This window comes from Cyrtonyx montezumae, unplaced genomic scaffold, assembly GCF_038088225.1.
Source record: "Cyrtonyx montezumae isolate F1298 unplaced genomic scaffold, pur_monq_1.0 scaffold_13, whole genome shotgun sequence".
Classification (NCBI taxonomy): Eukaryota; Metazoa; Chordata; class Aves; order Galliformes; family Odontophoridae; genus Cyrtonyx; species Cyrtonyx montezumae.
Window position 1 is genome coordinate 5358850 of NW_027071859.1, and position 16085 is coordinate 5374934.

The 16085-nt window shown below is 55.8% G+C and overlaps 2 protein-coding genes across 6 annotated transcripts; both read right to left on the bottom strand.

Moving 5' to 3' along the window:
- Nucleotides 1-824: 824 nt before the first annotated feature.
- STMN4 (stathmin 4) lies at nt 825-7687 on the bottom strand. Of its 4 annotated transcripts, none has more exons than XM_065731117.1 (6): nt 7550-7658; nt 4922-4979; nt 4405-4500; nt 3503-3708; nt 3122-3313; nt 825-2267 (listed from the first exon to the last, which is right to left on the bottom strand). In XM_065731117.1, the coding sequence occupies exons 2-6, from the start codon at nt 4932-4934 to the stop codon at nt 2208-2210; spliced, it is 567 nt and encodes a 188-aa protein (XP_065587189.1). In that variant the 5' UTR covers nt 4935-4979; nt 7550-7658; the 3' UTR covers nt 825-2207. The 4 variants fall into 4 exon arrangements, with proteins under 4 accessions (XP_065587189.1, XP_065587188.1, XP_065587187.1 ...); XM_065731116.1 differs by having other exon boundaries at nt 3503-3711; nt 7550-7657; XM_065731115.1 differs by lacking the exon at nt 825-2267 and adding an exon at nt 2277-2701 and having other exon boundaries at nt 7550-7687.
- Nucleotides 7688-11046: 3359 nt separating this feature from the next.
- On the bottom strand, nt 11047-15563 carry TRIM35 (tripartite motif containing 35). 2 transcript variants are annotated; one of them, XM_065730535.1, is made up of 7 exons: nt 15444-15563; nt 14290-14737; nt 13434-13529; nt 13052-13282; nt 12915-12937; nt 12386-12507; nt 11047-11718 (listed from the first exon to the last, which is right to left on the bottom strand). In XM_065730535.1, exons 1-7 carry the CDS (start codon nt 15533-15535, stop codon nt 11153-11155), a joined length of 1578 nt encoding a protein of 525 aa, XP_065586607.1. In that variant the 5' UTR covers nt 15536-15563; the 3' UTR covers nt 11047-11152. The 2 variants fall into 2 exon arrangements, with proteins under 2 accessions (XP_065586607.1, XP_065586606.1); XM_065730534.1 differs by having other exon boundaries at nt 13434-13565.
- Nucleotides 15564-16085: the final 522 nt, after the last annotated feature.

Below are 16085 nucleotides of genomic sequence, written 5' to 3' on the forward strand. Positions count from 1 at the left end.
TATTTGCTGTGGGTTTACACAGCTCCTACAAATCTGCTGGTGATCAGCCTCAAGACTCCTGCTGATGTCATCTGTACAATAGTTGTGCATCTTACCCATTCCTTTTGCCTGTGGCTCTTCTTCCCTTCTCAGATTTAACAAGCACTTCTGCTGCCCTCAGCTCTCCTCCCACATGGCTTTTGGGGGTTTGCTAACTCATAGCCCACTCGTTATACTACCAAAGTGAACGCAACACCAACACTGACTCCATCTCCTTTATTTGCAAAGCCTTTTTAGATACAACCCCTTTTAGATACAGCCCCTTTTCTGCTGCACTTGAGTGTGATGGGCACCCAGGATGACAATCACTGCTTCCCCAGGAAAGTCTGGATTCCCTCCTGGGGTTTCCCTTAATGCTGGCACTGAATCCCACATCCATGAGACCACCAGCCCCTTGGTTTGGCACCCATCTTCCAAGGCTACCCAGAACCAGGACATCCTTGGCACTGAAGGAAGGAGCATTTGACTCCTTTGGTAAAACGGTTCTAAATGTTGGTGCCATCACCTTTCAATTTGAGAGGAATTAACGCTGCTTCCTCCTTAGGTTTGGAGAAGAAGAAAGTCCCCAGCTCCCCTAATGACACTGAGGACATGATGCTTTGCTCCATGGATAGACCAGTGGGCTTTAGGACAGACCTCGGGACATGGACAGCTTCCTCCATGCACCCTCCCCACGCCAGCCAGCTCTCCTCCCTGCATGCGGCTTCATTTTGCCTTGTGCTCCCCCCTCACCCTGGGATGCCCCCAACCAAAAGAACACAATACACACACACCACACTGCACAGGTCATGAGAAAACAAAAGAAATGCCAAGGCAGTTTATTTACAACTGTTGTATACAAAAAAAAGGACAGCTCGTGCCACAGCTAGAACAGCCCCCTCCATCTCCTTCACATTCCTCTTTCTCCCATACTCTCATTTTTGGCAGCCCCTCTGAGCCCAAGGCTGTCCCCACCCCAGCCCCAGGGTCCAGGCGAGAATCTCATGGCAAGGGAAGATACACAGCTCCCCCTGGACCTGAATCAGTGCTTGGAAAACCTTATCTGGCCATAGAGGAACTGAGATCTTGGTTTGGAGCAGGGTTAGAGGTGCCAGGGTCAGGCTGCATTGAGTGTATCCCATCCCTGCTCTCCAGTGTGGGGTCATGGAATCATAGCATGACTTAGGTTGGAGGGGACCTTAAAGATCATCCAGTTCCAACCTTCTGCCTTGGGCAGTGCTGCCACCCACCAAATCAGGCTGCCCAGGGCCCTTTCCAACCTGGACTTGAGTGCCTCCAGGGATGGGGCATCCACAGCTTTTCTGGGCAGCCTGTGCCAGTGCTGCTCCTCTTTCCCTCTTGTTTTGCTTTGTTCTATCACAGTTTCCACAACCTTGCCCAGTTTTCTTCCCCTGCTCCAACCCCTCCCATTCAAACACCCATTTGAGCCGTTGCCTCTGAAAGCTGACAGCTTTCCAGCTGCCTTAAAGCAGAAAAGGAGATTTCATCCAAGAGTGCCCGAGAAGATGAGCCTTGGGAGATCTCTTACAAAATCCAGCAGCTCTTTGGGAAGTAATGGGGCTTTCTAATTTCACCCTTGGAAAGGATCATTCTGCAGCCAAGTAAAACCTTTGGACTCCCTCCAATGAGGGGTCTCCTCTCCCCCATCCCCAAAACGGTGCTGTGGGGTCTGTGGGGGTGTGTAAACTCCAGCTCAGAGGTCTGAAGGTTAGTGCTGTAGGATTGATGAGCCTTTAAGCTCCAGCTACAGGCCTTGGAGGTGAGGTGGAATGGAGAGAGGAGGATCACCGAGAGATGCCATTGCCCCACTGGGGTGAGATGGAGGAGAATCATGGCTGGAGGGGCTCTTGCCTGCCCAGCACCAAACGAAAGTCACACACAATGCACATTCCCCCTTTCCCTCCCCACCCCCTCCATCCCCACCTCTCTGGCTCCTTCCGACCTCCTGGGTGGGCAGCGCTGATGGACCCCATGGAGACGGCCGCCCCGAGGCCCACCCATCTGCTCTCCTCCCTCCCCACCCTCCCCAAAACGACTAGGATGGCTTCACTGGTCAACTCTGTACATTCACAAACAACAAAAGCAGAGGGACGTCCCCTTCCGCCGGCCGGCCCGATGCTGCGGCAGCCTCTACACCTCCCGGAGCTGTCAGTCCAAGCATCGCCTCTTTACCTGGAGGCCTCTTCCTTGAGCTCCTTGTTTTTCCTCACTTCTTCCGCATGTTTGTCCTGTGGGGAGGTGGGAGGGAAGGAGGGACGTGTTAGATCGCCCTACTTCGGACCGGCGGCTTCAGAGGGATTTTGAAGGCACGAGAGTGTTCGCAAGGTCTGGTTCGTCCCCGTGGGGATACCGGTGGGTCAACAGCATCCTCTCCTCCCCCAGGGTGTTTTAAGGACGGTGGAGGCACTCAGGGACAGACAGAACGATTGTCCTTGCCCTCTATCTAGGAGGTAGACGTCCACCAGACAAGATGGAGCGGGAACCCCAAGGAGTCGGGGTGAGCTCGGATTGTTCGCCATTATCTCGTGCTCTCTGCCTCTGACCCAAGGCTGGCTGAGGAGCTTGGAGAAGGGCACTGGGTGAGCTCCGTGCAGAAGGAATGGTTTGGAGGGAGCTGGAGGTGGTGAGGGTGGGACCTTCCGTGCAGAGGTTGGGAGCAGACCTGCTTTGGGGAGAGAGAGGAGGTGTCTGCTCACACTGGCAGGGTGGGAGCACCTCCGACGTGGTAGCACGGCCCCCTCCAGCTCCCACCGCTGCTTTGGGCTCACTGTGTCCCCATGCGTGTCCCCCACCCCGGATGGGACGTGGCACTGGGATAGAAGAATAAGCCTTTGGTGGTGTCCCCAGGGATTAGTGTTACTCCAAGAGTCATGTATGCCAACCCTGCTCTCCAGGGTGGGGTCATAGAACCGAAGAATGGCTTAGTTTGGAGGGGACCTTAAAGATCATTGAGTTCCAACCCCTTGGCATGGGCAGGGCTGCCAACCACTAGATCAGGATGCCCCATCCAACTTGACCTGCTCCTGTGACACCCTCCTGTCCCTGTGCATGCCCCCCTCCTCCCGCTTCACGGGGCCCTCACCTTCTCCTGCAAGCGCTCCAGCATGGCCGCTAAATGGGCCTCACGGTTCTCTTTGTTGGACTCCATCTTCTGCGCCAGCTTTTCCTTGGCCATTTTGATGAAGTTGTTGTTCTCCTCAATGGCTTTCTGGATGACCTCTCTCTCGTGTTCCCGCTTCTCTGCCAGGTGCTTCAGCAGCTCAGCCTCCTGGTACTGCACAGACAAAGACCACAGCCATGTGGACCACAGGGACCATAGGTTCCTCCCACTCCCAGATGAAAATATCCACCCCAAACTAAGTGATGGCCCCAAAGTGGGTTGTGCCATGGGAGTGAGAACCCAAAATGTGTCCCCGTGGCACATCCCCCTGCTACGGTGTGGAGAAAGACCCCCTGAGCCTACCTTCCTCCTCTCCTCTGCTGCCTCTAGCTTCTTCTGGATCTCCTCCAGAGACGGATCGCGCCGCCGGGGCAGTGAGGCATTGAACTCAGGGATGCCGTCGAATGATGGGGGCTTCAGGATGACCTCAAAAGATTGCCCCGAGGTGCGCTTGTTGAGTTCGATGACTTCCATGTCCGAGATGACACACCAAGTGAGGTCTACCGTGTCTGCTGGAAGAGGGACTCGGCGTGACTCCCAGCATCAGCACATCCCACCCGCTGCCTCCCATGACGTGGGTAATGAATGGACTGAGAGCAGCCCTACATTGAAGAACCTAGGGAGTATGGTGGACGAAATGGACTGGCAGTGCTGGAGCCAGTCCAGAGGAGGGCCACAAATGTGGCCAGAAACCTGGAGCACCTCTTCTATGAAGAGAAGCTGAGAGAACTGGGGCTGTTCAGCCTCAAGAAAAGAAGGCTCCAGGGAGACCTGATAGCAGCCTTTCAGTACCCAAAGGGGGCTTATAAGAAAGATGTAGACTTTTTGTCTGCAGGGTCAGGACAAGGTGCAATGGCTTTAAACAGAAATAGGGTAGATTTAGACTGGAAATAAGGAAGCTGGTGAGGCACTGGTCCAGGTGTACCAGAAAAGTTGTGGGTTTTTCATCACTTGAAGAGTTCAAAGTTGAATTGGATGGTGATCTGAGCAACCTGCTTCAGTGAAAGATGTCTGTGTCCATGCAAGAGAGATTGGGCTGGATCCCTTTGGCCCCACATGATTCTATACCTTTGGATAAGCACCTTACATTCCACCACCTTCCCTTCTCTCCATGGGTTTCAAGAAAGTCCCATACACCAGGTACACCTCTAATTTTCACCCTCTATCCTGTGGGCAGGGAGCCCAGCATGCCCATTGGGTCCTACCTTCATATGTGTATGCTGGTTTGTTCAGGGGGTCTGAGAGGAAGCAGGAACAGAACAGGGAGACGAGAGGCAGCTCCTTCATCTTCTCTTTGTAAGCTGGGGAGAGATGTTGGGAGTGGGGTCAGGATGTGGGGGTTCTGCCATTTGCCAGGGTTGGGGATGGTTGGAGTTCGCTCGGATGTTGTCAACAGTGTGATGCAGGAGGGGCAAACAAAGCATGTAAATGCATTGTGTGATGGGGAAACTGAGGCACTCAGTGATGAGGTGCTTATTTCAACACAGGTAAGATCTGTTCTGATGTGTTAACCACGCATGTGACCCCTTGACTGGCACCTTTGGGATGCCATCAGCACTCCAAGGCAGCGGTTAATCCAGGGCAGGACCATTTCTGGGTGGTCTAGATGAGGCCCTGCTCAGATGGAGAGGCTCAGGGGATGACCCAGAATGGTGTGTGTGTCTGGGCTGGGCACATATAGCCATGCTGTCCCCTGTCCCCACACACAGTCCCATGACGTACCGGCCAGAGTCATGGCTTGGCGATTCTAGGGTGTCTGCAGCAAGAACAATCCTGGGGCCTAGAGGATGAAAGAGTAAAGATCAGTGCAAGGGATCCAGGGCTGGGGGACAACACCCTTCCCTGTTCTCCCACCCTCGTACAGCTGCACATGGATACTGAGGTTCTGAGGTGAACACATACTGGTGAGATCAAATGGGAACGTCCTGGTGAGATGGGATGGGTACATCATGGTGAGATGGGATGGGCACTTCCATACGAGAAGGGATTGGAACACGCTGGTAGCGTGGGTTGGGAGCATGTTGTTGATATGGGATGGGAACAGTCTGGCAACATGGGTTCGGCGTGTGTTGGTGAGATGGGATGGGCACATCCTGCTGAGATGGGATAGGAACACACTGGTCAGATGTGATAGGCATCCAGTGGTGGAGTGACGTGACGAAAGGGACGTTCGAATGATGGACACACACAGTGGTTTGCTGTGATGCTCTCATGCTTTGTAATGGGCATCTACTGGTGTGATGTGATGTGATTTGTGAACACCAGATTAGCAAGCTCAGGGCTGCGATTTGGTGGACATGCACCAGTGTGGTGGCAGCAGCTGACGCAGTGCTTTGAGCATGCACAGTCCTTCCCTGCTCCACGCTGCCAAGCATTTGCACAACCACATGTGTGCATGTGTGTGACTGTGTCATGACAGGCATGCACCCACCCACCCACCAACCTAAGCACACCACAAACAAGTGCAGCTCTTGTGCACAGCCTCTGCCGCACCCCAAGACCTTATGCACCCTTCTAAAAAATAGGAGCTCGTATCTATGGATTCCCAGCAACCTCCCTGCAGACACCCCAGTCCTTCTCACCCTGTAGCATCCCAGAAATTCTCAGCCCCTCCCATCCCACTGGGGTCCTACACAATATTCTCTTTCCTTTACATTTTGTAAGCAATCCAGCTGCTGTGTGGCAATGCTGCTTGGATTTGTTGGGAGAAAAACTAGAACACAATGTGGTGACAGCCTTCAGGAAAATATTGCCTGCAAATTCCCCCCTCTTTCTGGTGACCCCTGGAGCCAGGGCTGCTCTGATGTGGGGTTTCCCACAGGTGTGACCCCTCTGAGAGCTTTCCTTATTGCCTTCCCATAGGGTTTTGCTTTGAGCAGCTGCTGCCCAGCACCATGCCAAGGCGGGGCGGGGATGCTCTGATGTGCTCACACGAGGCTGTGCATGGAGATATGACAGCCTAGAGGAAATCATTTGCCTTGCTCCTGCCTACAAGCCTCCCATTTTCCCCACAGTCTTCATTTTGCCTCAGCTTTTATCGGGGGCATGATTGCATTTGGGCTCCAGAAATCCATTTTCCAGACCTGAATTTTATCTCCTAGATAAAATTCAACCATCGCCTATCAGACCCCAGGGAGAGGGCTGAGATCTGTCCCTGCACATGATGCCACCCAGATAAAGCAGCCATTGGGGCGTTCTGAGGATTCCCCCATTCCCAGAGGAGCTGGGTGTGGCTGGAGCCCTGCTGCGGGTCACCTCTGCCAGCATCCTGCCACCATCAATAATTCAGTCATTATTGCCCTCTGGGTGCATCTGGGCACAGCTGGGGGCTATGGGGTGGGGATGAGGCTGGGTGGATGCTGGAGAGCTCCGTCCCAACATGACTGTGCCTGGGGAGCAGGGAGAGTGGGAAGAGCCTTGGGATTAAAAGCAGGGTGTGGGGCTGGAGGGGAGGGGGTCCAGGCTGTAAGGACTTGGGGGGGGCTGCTTCTTGCTGTGTGGCTGAAGGGGGTTTGCCTCACGGAGGATGCTGAGCCTGCTGGGATGGAGGCATGAGTGTGGAAATGATAAAATCCCCCTCTTCCACAACCCCTCCCCGAACTTTTCAAGGCATTGCTTTCCAGAAAAAGCCCTCACCCCTCCCCCATCCGAAGCAATACATACAGCCAAAGCAACACATCTACCTGAAGCAGTACATCTGACATCCAACCCCCATATAGCCATCCAACTCCATACATCCATCTGACCTCATCCATCCGACTCCATCCATTCATCCAACTCCATGCACCCATCCAATCCCAATGCACATATTCAACCAAATCCACCCATCCGACTCCATATATATATCCAGCTACATCCATCTATCCGACTCCATCCAACTCCACATGTCCATCCAACTCCATACGTCCATCCAGTCCCAATACATGTATCTGACCCCATTCGCCCATCCAACTATGTCCACCTGACTCCATCCATCCATCCATCCATCCATCCATCCATCCATCCATCCATCCATCCATCCCTCCATTCAATACCAGTACATATATCCGACCCCATACATCCATCCAAAGCCATATACCCATCCAACCCCACATCCATCCATCCAACCCGAACCCACATCTCCATCCTGCTCCATATATCCGTCTGACCTCCCCATCCACAAAACACACCCCATCCATAAGACCCCCCATCCCCATACATCTATCCAAAGCAATACACCCATCAGACCCCCTCCCCAGACACACACTCAACTCCATACATCCATCTGACCTCCCCCCATAGGACATCCCTCCATCCATAACCCCCCCCCTCCTCCAAGCATCCATCCATCCATCCTCCTGCTGCACTCACCGCACCGTCGGTGCCTGCGCTGCCTCCCTGCTCTCTCCAGGCTCTTTAACGTGGGCGCGGGGGTCTGCACCGAGCCTTCCCCCCTCGGGGGGGGGCCCAGCACCCCATGACATCACCTCCCCGGCCAGCGATTGGAGCAGCGTTCTGCTGTGCTGATTGGCCCCGATCTGTGCGAACCCGGGAGCAGCACGGTGATGTCACAGCCTGGCAGCTATTTTCAGGGATTGGGTATGAGAAAATAAAGAGGGGGGGGGATAAGAAAAATAAAAATAAAAAAATTGAGAAGAAAAATGGTGAAAAATTATGGGAGTAAGGTAAGGGGGGGTCGGTGGCAAAAATGCCCCCACATGGGATTTCTTTTTTCTGTGGGAGCAGTGCTGGTGATTCGCTGTCACCCAGTGGGGGTCTCAGTGTGGGCTGGGGGAGATTGGGCACAGTGAGTGTCCAGTGGGACAAAGTGGGGAGGGACAAGGTGACAAGGGGAACTCTACCTGGGGGAGCTGGAGAGCCCCACACTCCTTCCAGAGACCCCAAATGGGGATGAATTGAGCCATGTGCGTGGACCAATCTTTGTGGGTTTTGGGTGATGGCATGGCCCCATCACCCCACATCCCCATCTTTCCAGGGCCAGGACGTGTCCCAAGCCTGGTGTGACCCCAAAGCCACGTGAGGACCATTTTTGTCAAACCAGGCAATGAGAGCTCACCGTCTCCCAGATCCTGAAGTTATTTTGGTGTGACATCCCCTGGGGCAAGTGGATCCAGAGCTGGGACATCACTCAGGTCCTTGCCCTCCCCCTAAATTGAATCTCCTTCCCCCTGCTTTCTTCACCCTGGCCTATTTCTCACTGACAGCTGTGTCTGATGGAGATCACATCCTGACACCTCCAGGGGACCGTGCAGGTATATTTAGGTACTGCTCTCCTCCATTACGCAAATGGGTTTTCAGTTGTGGGGAGGTCTTTTCCACCTGGAAAACGAATGTAGGATGGCATCCTGGATTGAGCATGGGAAGTGGAGAGTGACCCAACTAGAAATGGGGTGACATTGCTCAAGTCCATCCATTTATCCAGTGGGTGAAGGATCCTTTTGGGCATAAGACGTCCCCAGGAGAGGGGGTGAAGAATCACCAAGGGAGGGGGGAGCACATAAGGGAACAGGGGGAGGACAAACAACCAAACAGCACAAACAACCAGCTGCAAGACAAACAGCCATTGTGGGACTGCGTGGCAGCAGGACTGTCCCTGCTGTGACTGGCACTGGGTGAGCACATGGTACCCGCTGGGGGGGGGCTCTACTAAAAGGCTCCTTTGAGCTCCCTGCAGGTGCAGGCTCACAGAAGAAACCCATCCCTAGGGGTACATCCTGGTCCCACAGCCCCAAAAGTGCAGCATTGTTGACCACTCAACCCAAGGCCATCATCTTGCACTCCCAAAGCCCACTGGGGATGGCTGCTATGGTGCTCCAGCTGCAGCTGCCTGTGTGAGGGTGGCCACAGGAGTGCGCTGATGGTTGGACTTTATCTTATTTGTCTTTTCAACCTTAATGATTCTAAGTTCTACTTAGGGATGTGGTTAATGGGCATGGTCATGATGGGTCAACAGCTGGATTTGGAAGTCTCTTCCGACCTTCATGACACTATGATTTCATGACCGTGAGGGTGGAGTGAAGGTATTTCTGCTGTTTTACCCCAAGCCTTTTCCAAAAATGCCTGGGGAGGCTCAGCATCACCCCACCGGGCTGTCCTCCCAGCACTTCTCCCTTCAACTTCCAGCATCACATCTTTGAACCCACAGGTTTGAACCCACGCACACACAACCCTTGCACCACACTCAGTTTTGGCTCTCCTGATCAATTTCCTCCCAACCCCCTCCCACTGCCTCGTGCCCATTGCAGCTCCTCCCAAGGAGGGGTCCCCCAGTGCTGGGAAGCTGTGTAGGGCTCATTCTCCAAAAAGGGGGAGGATGAGGTCTCCATCACCGCATCGTCCATGCCCAGCCCCAGGGCTGAGGGGGATCCAAAGAGAGAAGGAGGGGGGGGGAGCAGAGAGAAAAAAAAAACCACCGCCCTCTCTGGGATTGGTCAGAAATGACATCACTGCACGGCTTTGAGCCAATGGGAGAGCTGCCTGCATCCCTGAAATATTGCCTGAAACATCGCTCCATCCCTGGATGCGTCAGCCTGCGTCCGCCGGGGAGCACCCACAGCCAAAAATAATGCGGAAATCATGAGGATCAACAAGAAAACAAAAGCCCCAAATGCCACGAGGGGGAAGGCTTGAGCTAAGCTGTTCACCAGGCAGGAGGAGCTCAAGGTGGAAGAACCACAAAAGGGGGGGCCCACAAAATACCCACCTGCGCTTCCCAATGGATCTCCCAGCTCTGGGTGTGTGAGCAAGTGGTCAGCTCCGGGGAGACAGCATCGCCCTAAAGTCATTTCTCTGCCTCCCTGAGAATGAGATTCAGTGCTGGGGAAGAAGCAGTGCCCTTTATTACACAAAACAAATGCGATCTTAAGGAGCCAAACGATTCAATGATTCACATTGTTTCCTGCAAACAGCTTTTTTTTGTTGGTTTTTTTTTTTTTACCGAATTGTCCAGAAAAAGTCAGAACGCTTCACTTTTGTCATCCAAAGTGATGCTTCGATTCACTCTCTGTTGCCATTTTTATGCCAGACACCGCAGGAAAATGCTCCCATCGGGCCTGACAAAGAGAAACATCTCATCCTGCTCAGCAGTTGCTGCTTCTTAGTTCTGAAGGATGCTTTGCTGCGCCTGAGCGGGCTGTGGGATGCCCAGATTTCCAGCTGGGAGGCGATGGGCAGAACACCACAGCAGGATGCTGACGCTGATCTTCCTCTGTTCTCTGTAGCAGGGATGCTCAGCTGGAGATGGACCACGTCAGCTGACGTCAGTTAGGTGGGGGACCTCCGGGTTGTCCCCCCCCCTCAAAACATCTTTTGTTTTTCCACCAGCAGCGCTGCTTCCTAAGGAGCATCCTCTGCAAATGGTGAGAAGCCATGGAAACAGCCTGTTACTGTCACCATCCGGCCAGGTGGTGCCTGGAGCGTTACGTCTCGGGGTTTGGGGGCACCGGGGTGGCCTTGGTACCGCTCCGGCACTTACAGGGGAAAAGGATTTATAATGCAAATCAAAACCTACTCTGGGTTTTGGCTCTGGGGCTGCTGGTCTGGGATGCTTGGAGGGGACTCAGGGACAGTGGGAGGCTGCCGTCCTCCCACGGTTGGTGGCATTGTGCTGGAGGAGTGCACACCTCTGAGTGCACACTGCACATCGCTATCCTGGAGCTGGGGATTGATAGAAAAACCCTTCAAAAGGGGATGAGAAAGGAAGAGCTCACTTTGGTCTGCAATGGATAGAAGCAGGAAGGAGGCGGAGGGATGTGGGCACAGACGACGAGAAACTGTGACACTGGAATACTAGAATAGCTGTTTATTAAAGATAATCATAAAAAAAGAGGTAATACATACACAAAATCTTTTTCTGTCTTCTTTGTCTATTTTTTTTTTTCTGAGGAAAGCTGACCCTAAAAGAGCCCCAACTGCAGGTGGGTGGAGGCGACACGGGACAGAGGGACAGCAGCCCTACACGGGGACGTCCTCGTGGATGCGGACACGGAGGGGACAGATGCGCAGCGCTTCGGGTGTGGCACCCACTGGCGTGCCCCCTACATAGAAATAAGGGAAGACGGTGCCGCCGAACTTCTCATGGAAGGTGAAGATGTGCGTCTTGCAGTCGGCGTTGTAGAAGGAGAGCTCGCCTTCGTCGCAGTCCAGCTCGACTCGGATGCGCACCAGCTCCCCCAGGGCCACCTCCGAGCGAGCCATGTTGGACGCCTGGCACATCTTGCTGTTCATCCCAGGAAGGCGATAGATATACCAGAACCCGGAACGCGCGTCGTGATGGAAGGTCCAATGGATGCCCCCGCGCAGCTGGGCCACCCCGACCCTCCAGTTCGTGATGCCACCCAGGTCCACTTCCCACGTGTGGAAGCCGGTGGAGAACCCACGGGAGCCCAGGATGCAGGGAGCCGAGGTGAAGCGCTCGGGGTTCTCCACCAGCAGCCGGTAGCTGCCGTTGGTGACACTGGTCAGGTCCTCGGACACCGAGAGCCAGCCCGCTGCTGAGTTGGGGTTGAAGCTGAAGGGGACTGCAGTGGGGACACACATGAGGGACGTGGGTTAGAGACAAGAGGTAATGGCCTTAAGTTGTGCTGGGGGAAGTTCAGTTTGGATGTTAGGAAATGTTTTTGCTCTGAAAGAGTGGTGATGCGGTGGCACAGCTGCACAGGGAGGTGGTGGGGACACCGTCCCTGAAGGTGTCCCAGAACTGTAGGGATGTGGCACTGGGGGAAGTGGGCAGTGGGCACGGTGGGGTGGGTTGGGCTTGGGGACTCAGAGGTCTTTTCCAACCTGAATGATTCTGTGAATCTAGGAGTACACGTGGTGGGGATGGGTCAGTGGTTGGACTAGAGGACCTTAGGGTTCCTTCCAACCTTCACAATTCCATGAATCTGTGCATTAGGAGGGCTGAGCCTGGATTGTCTAAGGGATGACCTTTATGCATGAGCCCTGCAAGCAGCCATCTACCCATCACCTCCTTTCTGCAGGCAACCAAAAGCACTGAACCACCCACTCATCGAGGAATGCATCCTCTGGGACTCCCTTTTTTGAGTGCAAGCACCCCAGAGCACCCCATGGCTTCTGAACACCATCAGTAAGCATTAATGCTTCATGTACTCAGCACCATTCCCCCTGGGCTGCCCAGTACAGGGGCTGCTCTCACCCTTGGGCCACACTCCCTTCCCAGTTCCTCACCGACGGTGATGATGTTCAGCATCTTCTTCCACACGTTGTACTGCAGTGATCCCAGGTACTTGGCAGAGTCGATGAGCATCCCCAGAGGCACAGCCTCTGGCTCCTCAGCTGTGCAAGCAATCCTAGGGCAGGAGATGAGGATGGGAATGGGGCTGCTGGCACCGTGCATTTCTGCAGGGGTTTTCCTGCCAGCACCCCATGTCTCCTACCAGGCTGCCTCCCCTTTGTGTGAGCAGAGCAGGAGGTCCTGCTCCAGCCACACCTTAAATCACATCCCAGGGAGAGGGCTACCCCAAATCCCCCCACTAGCAGGGACATTGGGTTATTGGAACAAGGAGGTGGTGTGGTCACCATCCCTGGAGGTGTTCCAGAACCATGAAGATGTGGCACTGAGGGACACGCTCAGTGGGCATGGTGGAGAAGGGTTGACGGAGAGGTCTTATCCAACATCTCTGGTTCTATGGATCCCATGACACACGGACCTGTCTGGTCCCACCAGGCAGAGGACATAGCAGAGACCAGGACTCACCTGCGCTTACGGTTCTTGTGGGTCTGAAAGAGAAGGAGACAGCTGGTGTCAAACTCTGCCACTAGAGGGGACCAACACCCCAAGTCCAGCACCCCTGTGCCCTGCCAGGGGCCACGGCGACCCCATCAGGACTTTACCCTGAGGAAGGTATAGTCATCCTCCTCGAGGTCAGCCTGGAGCTGGCGGGCTTCGCTGAGCACCGCCCGGCTGTTCTCCGACAGCTGCTTCATCTTGCTCTCGATGAGGCTGTGCTTGTGCTGCTTCTCCTCCTGCAGCTGGGACAGCAGTGCCTTCTCCTCATCCCGCAGGAACTCATGCAGCTTCTCAAACTCCTTCTTGATCTGCTCCTCCAGTCGCTTGGCTTCCACCTGCCCAGCATGCAGCTGTTAAGGTAGCCCCACATGCTCTGCACCCCTGTGATCCCCTCCACGCTCCCCAAATGGATCCTCCATTTGTGTGTGTGCAGGGGCCAGGCTCACCATCACCACCCCTCCAAGAGACAGCCAGGCTGCCACGCACCTTGTTATGTCTGGAGATGGACTCGTAGGAGCGATGCACGGCCCCGAAATCCTTCACCTTGTCCTGCAGGGAGGTCTCCATGTTCTTCAGCTTGGCCTGCGGGGGGGAGACGCCCTCAGGACCCTCGCAAGCCTTCATCCCCGGGTTTCAAATGCGGAGAGACAAGAGCCCCAACCCCGGCAGGAGGCGGTTAAGCAGGATCCTTGCTCTGTCCATCCCTTCCCCTCCTGCAGCCCAGCAGTGCCTGCCTGCACCTTGGCGCTGCACAGACCCTAAGCAGAGGTTTACTCCACGGAGAATCCTCCCTGCTATTTTTAAGCCTTTTATTTTTTTTTTCCCTTCAAATGCACCATGGAGTGCAGCTCGCTCGGCGCCCTTTGCCCTGCGTCTTTTGAAATCTGGCACGTCCCCATGGGCTGAGTCACAGCCGTCGGGTCCTGGCAGGGTGCCTGGTTCAGGGCTGTACTCGAGGCTGTGCTCGGGGCTTGGCTTGGGGCCACCTCCCCCCAGTCTCCCTCCCCCCCACACCCATCTCCGTAGGGCCAGGAGCAGCCACGCTGTGCTAACCCAGCCCAAAGCTCCACGCTCCCAACCCTGAGGCGCTGCCGCAATAACCAGCACAGCCGGATCCGGCTCAGTGGCAGCTCTCCAAACCCCACCCAACCCACGGGAGCATCGCCATGCTCCCCTTACCACGGGCTTTCAGGGTAAGGGAGATGACTAAGGCTGGGAGAGCATCAGCAGCGATGCCATAGGGTTACACCCACCCTCGTAACCCGGCATGGGAAGCCTGAACCCCAAAAAAGGGAGGGCTGCCTCACTCCATGCAATCATCCCCCAGGCATCACTCCCTCACCCTGAAATCCGTCGCCGTCTCCTGCACCGGCCTCATCTTGTGCCCTTCGTGCTGCTTGGAGCCCTGGCAGGCGAAGCAAGCCAGCTCCTTGTCGTCCAAGCAGAACAGATTGGCTTCCTCGTGGTGCAGGGGGCAGAGGGCGGCCGGCCGGCCCCGTCGCCTCTCTTCCTCGCGGAGGATCATCTCCACCAGGTTGTTGAGCGTGTGGTTGACGCGGAGGTCGTCGAAGGAGGAGGTTTCCTTGCAGACGGGGCAGGCGTGGTGCCGGTGCTCCCAGGAGCGGCTGATGCAGGCTTTGCAGAAGTTGTGGCCGCAGCACAGAGTCACCGCTTCGCGGAAGGGTTCGTAGCAGATGGGGCACAGCAGCTCCTCCTTGAAGGTGGCCGTGGAGGGTGAGGGCAAAGGCGCCGAGCTGGAGGACGGGGAGCTGGCTCCATTTTCCATGGCACTGTGTGTGTGTGGGGAGGGGGGGGGGAAGGGAAAAGGAGCTGAGCTCCGGAGAGCAGAGGCTGGAAAACAGCTCCGCTCGTGATGCAAGCAGGCTTCCTGCCTGACTCAGCCACAGCTCCTCCTGGCCGGCACTGGCCTGAACGACACGGCGGGGAGGGAACCGGCAGCGGCCATGTCCAGCCCCACAGCACCCCAGTGCCCGGTTCCTCAATCCCAGTGCCTCCCCGGTGCCGAACCCCCAGCCTCAGTGTCACCCCAGTGCCTGAACTCCCAGTGCCAGTGTCACCCCAGTGTTACCCCAGTGACTCCTCGGTGCCTGAACCCCCAGCCCCAGTGCCATCCCTGTGTCTAAATCCCCAGCATCACCCCAGTACCCGAACCCCCAGCCCTGCTGTCACCCCAGCATCACCCCGGTGCCCAAAGCCCCAGCATCACCCCAGTACCCAAACTCCCAGTCCCACTGTCGCTCCAGTGTCACCCCAGTGACTCCTCAGTGCCTGAACCCCCATGCCAGCATCACCCCAGTGTCCAAACCCCCATCCCCAGTGTCACCCCGGTGTCTCCCCATCCCATGCCTTACCCCCAGTGCCACCCCACTACCTTGTCCCTGATCCCCAGCATCACCCTGGTACCCCATCACAGCTCCCAGTCCCGGCGTCACACCGGCGCTACCCCGGTCCCGTTGCCATCTCCAGCCCCCATACCTCGCAGGGGACGATGCGGGTGGGTGGCAGCGTTTGCAGCGAGCCCTCCGTCGCGGCGGGCGGTGCGGAGCGCGGCCGGCTGCCGGCAGCATCCCGCTCGGATGAGGATCCCGTGCCGGAGGAAGCAAAGGCGGTCCGAGGGGCGGGATGGGGCCGGGCTGTGGCTGCGGGGAGGGCTCCGGGCAGAGGGCCCGGCCCTAAGTGGCTTTCTGTTTCCGTAGTGCAGCGTGGAGGCAGTGATTTCTTGGCATGGGGGACGGGGAGGTGTCAGTCCCGTGGGAATGGCTCTCCTCTAACTAAGCTGTCAGGGTGGGGAGCGGGAGGAGGGTGGAAGGAGCTGAAGGGCATCGTACTAACGGTGTTGTTTCGCTGTGGTGTGTAGGTACGGAGAGAAAACCGCAGGTGCTGCTTTAGGGGAGTCAAGGCTAAAGATAAAGCCGTTCTGCTGGGAACGAGACATAACCTGCGTGAATCGTGGGGGAGGGAGGGATGTAACGACCTTCCTCGGCATAATCCCATTGTAGCACTGCCTTGGGCCAACATCGCCCCAGAAATGCAGAATTTGGGTCCGGATGAAAAATAGTTGAGGGGTGGGTTGTTTGGGGGGAGCCTGGGGAGGCAAAAGGAAGCAAAACAGTGGAA

Coding starts and splice junctions, on each gene's coding strand:
- TRIM35 (XM_065730534.1), bottom strand. CDS start 15,535: ATGCTGCCGGCAGCCGGCCGCGCTCCGCACCGCCCGCCGCGACGGAGG. Junction 14,738..15,443: donor CCCGCATCGTCCCCTGCGAG/GTATGGGGGCTG, acceptor ACACACACACAG/TGCCATGGAAAATGGAGCCA. Junction 13,283..13,433: donor CCATCTCCAGACATAACAAG/GTGCGTGGCAGC, acceptor CATGCTGGGCAG/GTGGAAGCCAAGCGACTGGA.
- STMN4 (XM_065731114.1), bottom strand. Junction 3,314..3,502: donor CAGCAGAGGAGAGGAGGAAG/GTAGGCTCAGGG, acceptor TTGTCTGTGCAG/TACCAGGAGGCTGAGCTGCT. Junction 2,702..3,121: donor TGGAGCGCTTGCAGGAGAAG/GTGAGGGCCCCG, acceptor TCCCCAAAGCAG/GTCTGCTCCCAACCTCTGCA.